At 50.7% G+C, this 12,246-nt stretch overlaps 2 protein-coding genes across 3 annotated transcripts in view; both read left to right on the top strand.

The window, feature by feature from the left end:
* Nucleotides 1-249: 249 nt before the first annotated feature.
* On the top strand, nt 250-6,753 carry LOC114505758 (complement factor properdin). The gene is made up of 9 exons (XM_028523496.2): nt 250-1,176; nt 1,263-1,413; nt 2,896-3,071; nt 3,477-3,647; nt 3,784-3,975; nt 4,162-4,335; nt 4,603-4,794; nt 4,952-5,063; nt 6,524-6,753. Exons 1-9 carry the CDS (start codon nt 1,095-1,097, stop codon nt 6,687-6,689), a joined length of 1,416 nt encoding a protein of 471 aa, XP_028379297.1. The 5' UTR covers nt 250-1,094; the 3' UTR covers nt 6,690-6,753.
* A 4,206-nt stretch (nt 6,754-10,959) lies between these two features.
* Nucleotides 10,960-12,246, top strand: part of SYN1 (synapsin I) — a 48,614-nt gene continuing 47,327 nt past the window's right edge. Inside the window, exon 1 of one of the 2 annotated variants that reach the window (XM_028522502.2) lies at nt 10,960-11,584. In XM_028522502.2, the coding sequence (XP_028378303.1) occupies nt 11,208-11,584 (377 nt within the window). In that variant the 5' untranslated portion in view covers nt 10,960-11,207. The remainder of the gene's footprint in view (nt 11,585-12,246) is intronic. The other variant, XM_028522503.2, reaches the window with a different exon arrangement.

The raw sequence follows: 12,246 nt of genomic DNA, 5'->3' as shown, positions 1-12,246 counted from the left end.
GGGCTAGAGAGTGACGAGGGTGCCATACAAAAAGGGTATCTGGGAAAGGCCTCTGTGAGGGAGGTGACATTTATTATCTGTGTATTCTTTTAGACTGTAAGCCCCTTGAAGACCAGGATTTGGGGCTGTCTTATTCTCTGCTCCACCCAATGCTGAGAATAGCATCTGGCTCCAATAGGTGACCAATAAATGTTGGATAAATGTATATAACAAACACAGAGCATATACTATATGCCAGACACTGTGCTAAGGACTTTAAAAAAAACTTAGCTCCCAAGCTTGGCAACAAACCCTATGATGTAGACTCAGGGAGGGGGGTGTCACCTACCCAAGTTACTCTGATGGAATATGACCAGGCCAGTTCCCTCCCTACCACCCCCTCCACAGGCCCTAAGGTTGTCTCCAGCTGGGCCCCTGGGACAGTGGCCATCCCCAATTCACTCCTGAATCGTCCCCATGGTCTTGCCACTTCCCCTTCTCACTTCCCATGTGCTGACCTCCCTTCCCCATGCTGACCACAAGGGACCTCCCTTTCAGGAAAGAGAAGGGTGGGTTAAGTCAGGATGGAAAATGAAGCAATTACCTTAATGCTAACTTCACCCCATGAGGAGGGACACACTCCTTTCAGCCTTGCTAAACATCCCCGCGAAGTTGATCCTATGATGATAGGGAGTGTGCATTTTACAGGTGAAGAAACAGAGTCTCAGAGAGGTTCAAGTGACTTGCCCAAGGTTACACAGCTAGGAAATTCATCGTGCTCCAAACTCCTGTGCTTCATTTCCCTTTAGTAAGAATTTGGTCAAAGACTATTGATTCAGTGCTGCAGGGTTGCTGGGCGGAGCATTCGGTGCTAGGGATACAGTAACAAAACTGGACTGAGAGGGAAACAGGAAGTAGGGAGGGCTGAGTGGAGAAGGTGGCACAGGGGCAGAAGCAACAAGGGAGAGGTGGGAGCTGTGAAGATCTGCCCTCCCCACCACTGCTGCTCTTTGCCCTCTCAGTTCCTCCTGCCCCTGGTTCCTCTTTCCCACTGACTCCCAGAGCAGGTCAGCTCACATAAAGCCAGGCGGGGCTGCAGGAGTGCAGTGCTCAACATGCCTACCCTAGCACAGGCCTTTTGGTCACTGCTGCTGTGGCCACCACTGCTGCTGCTGCTACTCACCCTGCCAGCCACAGGTAAGTGAATGAGATCAGCTTGCCCCCAGGGGGGGCCTGGGGCCACCACATCCCTGACCATACCCCTTCTCCCCACCCTCTTACAGGCTCAGACCCTGTAGTCTGTTTCAGCCAGTATGAGGAATCTTCAGGCAAGTGTAAGGACTTCCTGGGGGAAGGTGTCCGTGAGGAAGACTGCTGTCTCAACCCTAACTATGCCTTCCAGGAGCCTGACAGTAAGCTCTGTCAGGCATGCAGGTTAGGGGGAGCCTGGGGTTGGGGGAAGGCAAGAAGGACTGTCTGCAGGGCAACCCAGAACTGGACTCTTTCCTTTTCTGGAATTCCTAAGGATAGTTCCAAGGTCCTGATCATGACCATAGCTCTGGACTTTTCAGTCTTTGTTCTGTTGACATTTGGGGCCAAAAAATTATTATTGGGGTGGGGGCTGACCTATGTATTTATTGCAGGGTGTTTTGTAGCATCTCTGGCCTCTTAATTATTAGATGCCAGTAACAACTCCCCACAGCAGTTGTACTACCCAAAAGGTCTCTAGGCATTGGTAAATGTACTGCTATAGCTTACATATATTGAGCACTTCCTGTATACTGGAAGCATTGTGACTGGGGAGCAATTCAGGTATTTCCTTTTTTAAAAAGATTTTATTGATTTAATTTTAGAGAGAGGGAAAGGGAAGGATAAAGGGAGAGAAATATTGATGTGTGAGAGAAATATTGATCGGTTGCCTCTCACACCCCCACAGCCGGGGTTGGCCCGCAACCCAGGCATGTGCCCTGACTGGGAATCGAACCGGTGACCTTTCAATTTGCAGGATGACATCCAACCAACTGAGCCACAGCAGTCAAGGCTAACTCTGGTATTTCTGAAGGTGGCTTGAGTCCCCTAATTGTGGTGTCTGCTCATGTTGAGTACTTTCTGTATACAGATGCATTGTGGAGGCGAGAGAGTTTGGGGAATTCTGAGGGCAGCTCCAGGTTCCTAATTATGATAGCACTTTACATTCACTGAGTACTTCCAGCATACCAAGTACACTGCAGAGGCAGTGGGAGGGGCAGTGGGAGGATTTCTGAGGGTAGTCATGATGGCCACTTAGATGTATTGAGCATTTACTGTATGCCAGATATGTTTTCTAACTGCTTACTGTATATCCCAGATACACTTTGGGGATGAGAAACTTACGAGTTTTTTTAAGGTAGTTCTGGATCCCTAGTCATGTCAACAGTTCACATCTATTTAACATTATGCTGTTCCGGTTGTTTGAGGATAGATCTGGCATATATCTGATGGGTTCTCTGAGCTCATGGGGATAATTTATCCTATCTATTAAGCACTTCTTGTTTGTACAATGGTGGCCTAGTGGGTTTCTGACATGAGTTCTGGATCCCTAGTCCTTACATTTGCTTATTGCATGCCTGGCACTATCCTTGGGGGACTTGAAAGGGTAGCAGCCCCAGGTCCCTGATTGTGAAGGTAAATTATATTTATTAAGTACTTACTGTGTGCCTATCTCTTCCCATTCAGTCCCCCAACATCCTTAAGAGGTAGACACTCTCATTATTTCACACATATTTATCCCACACCCCAACCTATGCCTGCCCATACTCTATAGCCCTATAGGCTATCCTTGCCAGCTTGCACCAGGATGGGAGGGAGATATATAAATATATAAACACACACACACACACACACACACACACACACACACACAACTTCTCTCTGCAGGCCCCCACGATGGTCAGTGTGGTCCAGTTGGACTCCCTGCTCAGTGAGCTGCACTGAGGGCTCCCAGCTGCGGCACCGGCGCTGCATAGGCTGGGGCGGACAATGCCCTGAGAAGGTGCAGCCTGGGACCCTCGAGTGGCAGCTGCAGACCTGTGAGGACAAGCCATGTTGTCCCGGTGAGGAGGATCAACTAGACAGGCATGCACTGCCTGTTACTGGGTGCTGGGAATAATTGGGACAGAGGCCCTGAGGGTGGGACAGTGCCTGATATTTGTAAGGCTCTAAGGAGGAGGCAAGTGTGGCTTTCATTTTAAGGGATATGAGGTACGGGCAGAGGAGAAATGTAATCTGATTTGGGTTGTGACCTCCTTGATGTCCGGAGGAAGACAGTCTATGTGATGAGGGGTGAGGCAGAGGGATCAGTGTGTAGGTTACTGCAGTAGTCCAGATGAGCAATGATGGTGGACCAAGTGTGACAGAAGATGCAGGGACAGGATTAGCTGATGTGGAGTATCTGAGGAAACAAGGACCCTGAATAACACCCCCAACTCCATCCTGTCCCTTTCTCTTCTCTCCCACAGAGATAGGTGGCTGGTCCGACTGGGGAGCCTGGGCACCTTGCTCTGTCACCTGTTCCAAAGGGACCCGGACTCGCCGTCGAACATGTGATCAGCCAGCCCCCAAGTGTGGGGGCCACTGCCCAGGAGAGACAGAGGAGTCAGAGGCCTGTGATACGAAGCAGATCTGCCCCAGTGAGTGCGGGAAGCCACAGGGCATTGATGCAGGCACCCAGGGTGGGTCTGAGTGTTATAGCAGGGAACTGCCAGGGTGGGAGGACTTCAGCATGCATGACCACAGTTGGCTTCCTCCCAACCCACCCCACCACAGCACATGGGGCTTGGGCTGCTTGGGGCCCCTGGGGCCCTTGCTCAGGCTCCTGCCATGGTGGACCCAACATGCCTGTGGAAAGACGAAGCCGCACGTGTTCTGCACCTGAGCCCTCCACGAAGCCCCCTGGGAAGCCGTGTCCAGGGTCAGCCTATGAGCAGCGGGCTTGCAGCAGCCTGCCACCCTGCCCAGGTACATAGTGATAAGGCCTTTGATGCTCTGCTCTTGATTTGGGCACAGATGCTCTGCCATTTCATGGACAGATCTTAGACCATGTGACCATGGAGCTCTTCATTTGGGGATGGTCTGCCTCAGTAGTCTATGGGCTGAAGGGGGGAGATTGAGGTGGCCTTTCCCTCACTCCTATTCCCCCAACAGTGGCTGGAGGCTGGGGGCCATGGGGCCCTGTGAGCCCCTGCCCAGTAACCTGTGGCCTTGGCAAGACCACAGAACAACGGACATGTGATCACCCTGTGCCCCAGCATGGTGGCCCCTTCTGTGCTGGTGAAGCTACCCGGACCCACATCTGCAACACGGCTGTGCCCTGCCCTGGTCAGCACCTCAAGATGCACCATTTCCATGCCTAAATATCCACCCTTCTCTGCTGCCCAGTTCCTGCTTCTAATGCCTTGTTCCTACCTCAAATTCCTTCATTCCAGGCCCTGATGCCTTGGTTCCACCTCTGATTCCCCCATTCCCACATCTGATCACCCCCACTCCCTCCCCCAGCACTCATTCCTTCCTTTCCTGTTGGGGGGAACCAACCCCCTTGCTGGCTCCCTTCTTTGATGCAAGCCCCTGCTATTTCTGTCTCTGCAGTAAATGGAGAGTGGGGGACATGGGAGGAATGGAGCACCTGTGTCCGCCCAAAGATGCAACGCATCAGCTGTCAGGAGATCCCAGGCCAGCAGACACGCTCAAGGAGCTGCAAGGGCCGCAAATTTAATGGACATCGATGTCCTGGGGAACAACAGGATATCCGGCACTGCTACAACATCCAGCGCTGCTCCTGTGAGTGCTCCCCAGACTCTCCTGTGAGGGTGGGCAGCCCATGAAGTGATGGAGATTTCTGACTGTCTGCCATGGATCCCATGTCCCTGTAGCCTCTGTCTCACTAACCCCCCGAGACCACTAATTCTGACTCAGTAACTCCCTCCTCTCATTTCAGGGGAAGGCTCATGGTCAGAATGGAGTACCTGGGGGCTGTGCACGCCCCCATGTGGACCCAACCCCACCCGCAGCCGCCAGCGCCTCTGCAAGGCCCATCTCCCCAACTTCTCGTGAGTGAGGAGGCAAATTGTGCGATCACACAAGAAGGGGTGATGATATTGCTATGTCAGTGTTTAAGGCAGGAGAGTCAGCTACCCCCAACCAGTGCTTCCACCAGTGGGCCTAAGGTGCCTGCTCCACCAAGTGTCATTTCCCAGCTGCAGGAAGTCGGGGAAACTAAAGAAGAAGCTGAGAAATAAGATATTGAAGGGAGAGTTAGTAGCCTCTTTGCCCTCAAGTCACTAATTTAGTTACTCAGCCATTCTCCCATTCACTCAGTCCTGCTTGTGTCCATTTGCTCGCTCTCTCAGTTACTCATGCTTTGATTGGCTTGTACAGTCACTCATGCTTCTATTCACTTACTCATTGCTTCAGTCACCCATGCCTCCATGGCTGATTCAGTGTTTCACGTGGTGTCTCACTGTGCCCAGGCACTCTAAAGCCTCTTTGGCAACAGCTGCAGACAAACACAATCCAGACCCCATTGATTTCCCAAGAGACCCATGGTAGACAGGGCCCTGACAGAAGGCATATGAGGAATGGTTGGTATGTGGAAAAGGGACTGCCATCTGAACCTGGGGTTAGGAAACTGATTGGGCCTCCCCTGATGGAAAGGTGTCAGGACTGTGTGAGCAGAGTCCTGGACACAGGTGATTAGCCACTCAAAGTGTTTCCATGGCCAGGGTAGCCCAGATATGGGAGAGGGATAAAACACCCACTCATCCCTTCTTATTTCCACATAATGTACATCAAGCTACAAGATTAAGTGGCTTGTTCCCATCTCATGAAAAACCTACAATTTGGAAAGTGTTCCCCAGCTGTGAGGTTTTGAGGGGTCCTGAAGATGAGTTAAGGGTGTTGAATGGAGGCATGAAGGACTTGGCAGAGTAAGGGAATGAATGGGGAAAGGGCTGATTGAGAAAATCAGTATGTGAGTGAATGGAGGGCTTGCCTAGTGGGAGAAATAACCCAGGCAAAGCCCATTCTGGACATGGGGCTGAGTCTGGATAAAGTGGAAGAGAGGCAGAGATTGCCTTGGGTCAGAGATTTGGGTACAAAAATAAGACCTTAAATGTCAGGGCTAAGCATTTGGTTGTTTTCCAGTGGGCAATGGAGAGAGAGATATAGAGTTCTGGATGTAAGAGAAGGTAGCTTGTGTCAACTAGTAACAATCATTGGCATTTATTGAGTACTTACTGTGTACTATGCACAACTCTGAGCAGTTTACCTGACTTAACTCACTTATCCTCACTCAGCCCAGTGAGGTGGGTATTGTTATTATTATTTCCATTATTCCCATTTTTTCAGATGAGGGAAAGTGAGACACAAGGAAGATAAAGAAACTGCCCAATATCTCACAGTTTAAAAATAGTGTTAGGTACATAATATGCACTCAATAAGAGTTTGTTGAATGTATTCTTGCCTTCTCTGAGCTTCTCCCTTCCATTCCCCCCCCCTTCTAATGCCTCAGGCCCACTGTTACCATCGTTGAAGGTCAAGGAAAGAAGAATGTGACCTTCTGGGGGAAACCATCATCAGTGTGTGAGATGCTACAGGGGCAGAAGGTGGTGGTGGAAGAGAAACGTCCATGTCTACATGCACCTGTCTGCAAAGACCCTGAGGATGAGGAGCTCTAACACCTCTGTTCCATTCTGACACCCTAACCTCCCAGTCCTCAATAAAGCAGCCTCTTCCCCAAGAGTGGAGCAATAGCACATTCTAGGCGAAAAGGCACAACACAGATAAAGTCACAGTGGCCTGCTGTGGAAAACTATTTTCCATGATGGCCACCGTTTGGCAGGAATGAAGGCGAATATCCACCCCTTCCACACATTTGCTGCTTCCAGAACCCCAGTGTCTGCCCCCACCCCCACCCCCACCCCCTAGTGCCTGAGGCCACCCATCATGTCCCTCTGCAGAACTCCATTATGGGTTTCCTGTTTGGCTACCTGCCCTGCCAGGCACTTTCTGATTAGCTGGCATACTTTATCCATCTCCCCACCTCCTAAAGCTCCCTAGGTTCCCACCCACCAGAGCCTCTGGGCTGGCAGATTCCACATCAGTCCTGGGTGAACAGCAGCAGGCAGCAGAGGCGTAGCTGGGGTGGGCACCCTGCTGCACCAGCATGTGCACCTACGCACGTCCAACAGCCCAACTTCAATGCTGCAATTAGTGGCAACAAATAGCTCTGGAGGGTGGGGGCTGGTGAGGAAGTGCCTAAGTTGAGGTGGGGGCAAAGAGAAGCTGGAGGCAGCATCTGCCAGGAGAAGTGCAAACCCAGATACAGATTCCTGTTAGCATTTGTTCATTCATTCAATACTCATTAGCATCTACTGTATACTACAACTAAGTCTGGGCATCTGGGGTGGAGAAGGGCTGGTAGAAGGAGAGGACATCTGAACAAGGGAACAGACTCAGAATAGGTGATCCTTTCCTTGAAACATCTTGTCAACACCTACTAACAATAGTCCTAGACATTGTGGGGGATACGGAAGAAGAGGAGTCAGAGTAGTATGTGTCTCCATGGTGAATGGAACAAACCCATACACAAATGCCCTTAGCACTTGCTCATTCATTTAGCAATTATGAATGCTAGGCCCCTTGTAATGAGACAAAGTATAAGGATCATAATTATGGTGATAGTTAGTACTTAGAGAGTACTTGTTGTGTGCCTGGTAGTGTTTTAAGCTTCCATAGCATGAATGCATTTAATTTACAATGAACCTATGAGGGTTATTATTATTATCCCCATTTACCAAGAAGGAAACAAACACTAAAGGTAGTGGACTGGACATTTCTGAAGCCCCATGTCAGGAGCAGAGTTTAGGACTTAGTCCTGTGAGTGGAGGGGCACCTGTGTGTGGGAGGGTTCAGATGGAAGGTTTGTGACACCCAAAGTCTGTCAGGACACTCAGTTGTCTGGGTCGATTTCCCCTTGTGTAAAATGGGCTAGTTGATGGGTTGATATGAAGACAAAGTTTATTAAGTATCTGGTCATCTTGGCAGGAATAAGCCACAGTGAGGCATTCTGGTTGCTAATACAGAGTATGAGAGAGATATGTGTTTACAAGAAAGTGGAACTTTGTGTGTGTGCAGTGTAAGTTGCCTATGGGTCTGTACAAAAATTAAAGATGTATTGAGTTTGTGCAGTGAGTGTGAAGTTACAACCATGTGTATATTGTAATAATGTGACATAGGGGTGTGTATGTGCACACATGCACATTAAGGCAACATGGATGTGTATGTTATAAACATAGGTACACACAACAAAGAAATGCATTCTTGGGGCCTTCTTTTAAATTCCTACTGGAGAAGATGGAAGAGGAGCTTTACCTCTGCTTCAAGGACTTGACACACTCCTGGGGGAATCCTCATTCTTTTGCAAAACAATCTACAAATACTAATTTATAGAAATTGAACCACCTGCAGAAAGGGAATGGTGATGGGGTCCATAAGTACTAGGAAACTAGAAATAGAACCCCTGAGAAAAAGCAGCCTAGCAACAGATTCCTTAGGAGCCAGAAAGGTCTGTAGCCCTGCAACTGCTCCTGTTCCCCAGAGAGGGCACCATAGGTCCAGCATAACTTGTTTACTTCACTTATTGAGAAAAAAACTGGGGCACACATACTTTGAAATGTTGGGAAATACCCAATTCTTGGGGAGTTACACAATGTGGGGAAAACTGGGGTATTAAGTGCCAGAGAAGGCATCCAGGAGAGACAGGGAAAGAATGTCCAAAGCAAAGGACTGGAGGTGAGACTGGAGCTGACTGGGGCGGGGGAGGAAGTAGAGGACGTTTTGGAGGTATTTGACTTGAGGACTGTGGGAGCCTAGGGGAAAAGGAGATGGAATACAAGACCTGGAAGAGGAGACTTCCTGAAGACCTTGGTCGAAGATGATCCTTGGGAGGGTAGGGGGAGAACATTCCTGACAGAAGTCATAGCACATACAAAAATGGAGTTTTCTCTTTCCTATCCCACACCCTTAGAGGTGAGTTGATCATTTTTAGTTTGAAGGCAAGCACTCTGACTCCAGATCCCACACCATTACTATGTTGTTTAAACAGGCCAATAACTTAATGAATGAAGAGTGGACACATGAATAAGTAAGTGGATGATTCATCTGAAAATCCTGCAGGCAGAAGAGGCTCCAAATCTGCCTACTTCTTGCTATATCTTCTACCTCATTTGGTCCACCCTCATCACTCACTATGGCCCACAAGGCCCTGTCCATCTGGTCCCTGATAACCTCTCTGACCTCATCTCCTGCCATAATGCCCCTTGAATTAGTTTTTCCAGCCATACTCTCACCTGTTTCTGAAACATTCTTTTGAAAATGTGGGGATTAGCTCTGGATGGCATAGCTCAGTGGATTGAGCTCAGGCTGCGAACTAAAGTGTTGCAGGTTTGATTCCCAGTCAGGGTACATGCCTGGGTTGCAGGCCATGACCCCCAGCAACCGCACATTGATACACTGATGTTTCTCTCCCTCTCTCTCTCTCTCTCTCTCTTTCTCCCTCCCTTCTCTCTCTAAAAATAAATAAATAAAATCTAAAAAAAAAAGAAAATGTGGGGATAACATAGTGAACATGATGCTTTAGGAATGAATTGGAATTCTTGGGTCACTTCATCTGTAAATAGAAATGATATTAACCATCCCATAAGATTGTTATGAGGGTTGCATAAGACAATACATGTAAATGGCTAAGCATTGGGTATTTTAAAATAGACTTGTGCTCTCATTGTAATCAGGATCTTAGTAGGAGCTGACAAAATGGCTTTCACAGTCTACCTCTGTCAAGACTATAAAGGCCATTTGCTCATGTCACAAACATTTGGCACCTACTGTGTACATACCCTAAGGTGTGTCTTCCTCTGTGGAAAGTTTTGTGGTGCAGAGGGAGACAGCTGTGGGCACTGATACTTAGTTACTGTGGGTTTTGACTGTGTCCAGGGCAAACGATTGGACCCAGTGTGTGCAACCTAGTGTGTGTGTAGAGGGGGATAGGTATAGGTACATCGGGGCTAGAGTTCAGGGACTGTGTCTGTGTGGTTGATCTAGATTTGTCCATCATTGTCTGTGGGTATGTGTTTTGTCTGAATGTGCATACTTATGTGAGTATTCCAGGTTCTGTGTGTGCTAGTGTGGTGCCTGTGTGCATGTGTAAGTGTATATGTGTGTATGTATGCATGTATGCCCTTGTGTGTTACCCTGGGTTTGTATGTATGTCTAGATACATAGATTGGTGTGTGTTTTTTGTCTGTACATGCCTCCGTGTGTTTCCTTACTTTTGTGGGTGTCTACATGTATTTTTATGTGTATATTACTCCCTGTGTGCCTCCAGCACCCCTGCCAGGGCAAAGATGTGTACCCTGCCCAAGTCCCAACCTCCACCTGTCTAATGCTGTCTATACCTCCCTTGCACCTGTCTGCCTAGCTGAGCCTGTGTGTACTTGGGCAACTTATCTATCCACGGGGTACTGCGTGTGACCCCCACCCTTTGCTGTGAGGGCGTCCTCTACTTTTGTGTCTCTGGATGTGCCTCCATTCCCACCCCCACATGCCTTCTGCGGTGCATATCAACACTGGAAACCGAGTATTTGCTGAGGGTCCTGTGTGTGGGTGCGACTGGGTGTGAAGATCAGAATGAGACAGGTTGGGGGGCCTGCATGACCACCCACTCCGACCTTTGCTACAAGCACCCACCCCGCCCCCACTCCCCAAATTGCGCATCCCCAATCGGAGGGGGGGGAAGGGAACGGGATGCGGCGTGGCGCTTGCGCACGGCCCCCTTCAGCACCAAGGACAGCGCCTTCGCCCCCGCCTGCTGGAGCGCGCCACCGCCGCCCCAGCACTGAAGGCGCGCTGACGTCACTCGCCATTCCTCCCCCAAACTCCCCTTCCCCGTAGCCTTGGTCGCGTCCGTGCTGCCGCTGGCCCAGCCGGACTGCACCACGCGGGGCCCCAGATAGGGGGGGCACGGGCGCGACCATCCGCGCTGCGGCGGTGGCGACTCAGCGCTGTCTCAGTCTGCAGCGGGCAGCGGAAGAGTCGCGTCGTGCCTGAGAGCGCAGCTGTGCTCCTGGGCCCGCGCAGTCTGCCCCCGCGACTCCTCACAGGACTGCGGCTGGGACCCCCTGCCCCGCTCCGCAGCCATGAACTACCTGCGGCGCCGCCTGTCGGACAGCAACTTCATGGCCAATCTGCCAAATGGGTACATGACAGACCTGCAGCGCCCGCAGCCGCCCCCGCCGCCACCTGCTGCCCCCAGCCCTGGGGCCACACCCGGTCCCGCGACCGCCACTAACGAGAGGGTCTCCTCGGCCGCCCCCGTGGCCTCTCCGGCCGCCCCTAGCCCTGGGTCTTCAGGGGGCGGTGGCTTCTTCTCATCGCTGTCCAACGCGGTCAAGCAGACCACTGCGGCCGCAGCCGCCACCTTCAGCGAGCAGGTGGGCGGCGGCTCTGGGGGCGCAGGCCGTGGGGGCGCCACCGCCAGGGTGTTGCTGGTCATCGACGAGCCCCACACTGACTGGTAAGCCACTGCCGCGGACGTCTTCCCGCGGGCCTGGGTCCCCAGATGGTTCTGTGACGAGCAATTATCGAGCACCACTTGTGTGTCCGGCACCTGACGCCCTCACTCAAACCCTTTTCCTTTAAATTACTCTGCACGCTCTCTGTGTGCCCCGTCCTTACCCCCACCTCCCCACCACCAAGGCCTTGATCCATACAGGAAGTAATTATCCTGTGCCTGCCAGGTACCTCCTTCCCAAAACCCTGGGCTTCCATATATCCTGTAAACATTTGAGAGCCTAATGTGCCCTGTCCACCTGCCCAACCCTCTCACCAAAGGCCTTGTCCTCTAATGGATCTCGTGAGCATTTATCAAGTATGTGCAGTGTGCCTCAGTGGGAGCCTGTCCCCAGTGCCTTTGGCTTCCATGAATTTTGTGAACATTCACTGAGAGCTTGACATGTATTTTGTCTCCCTCAACCCTTCCCCTAAGGCCTTCCCTCTAATAGATCTTGTGAGTGTGTATTCAGAGTGAGCTATGTGCCCCACCCCAGTCCTCTCCTCAAAGACCATTTAAACTATTCAGTGAACATTGATTGAGTGCCTGCTGTGTATCCCACCCCAGCTTCTCACTGAAGGTGTTGCCATTACTGGATCCTGTGAGCCTTCATTGAATGCCCTCTG

This window comes from Phyllostomus discolor, chromosome X, assembly GCF_004126475.2.
Source record: "Phyllostomus discolor isolate MPI-MPIP mPhyDis1 chromosome X, mPhyDis1.pri.v3, whole genome shotgun sequence".
In the NCBI taxonomy this organism is placed as follows: domain Eukaryota; kingdom Metazoa; phylum Chordata; class Mammalia; order Chiroptera; family Phyllostomidae; genus Phyllostomus; species Phyllostomus discolor.
Note: the sequence above shows the minus strand (reverse complement) of the source record. Positions and strands in the feature narration are given on the sequence as shown.

Bases quoted from the DNA above. Each gene is read 5' to 3' on its own strand.
- LOC114505758 (XM_028523496.2), top strand. From the start codon at position 1,095: ATGCCTACCCTAGCACAGGCCTTTTGGTCACTGCTGCTGTGGCCACCA. The intron at 1,414-2,895 runs GTTAGGGGGAGC...TTCTCTCTGCAG, and splicing joins AAGCTCTGTCAGGCATGCAG to GCCCCCACGATGGTCAGTGT. The intron at 3,648-3,783 runs GTGAGTGCGGGA...ACCCCACCACAG, and splicing joins TACGAAGCAGATCTGCCCCA to CACATGGGGCTTGGGCTGCT.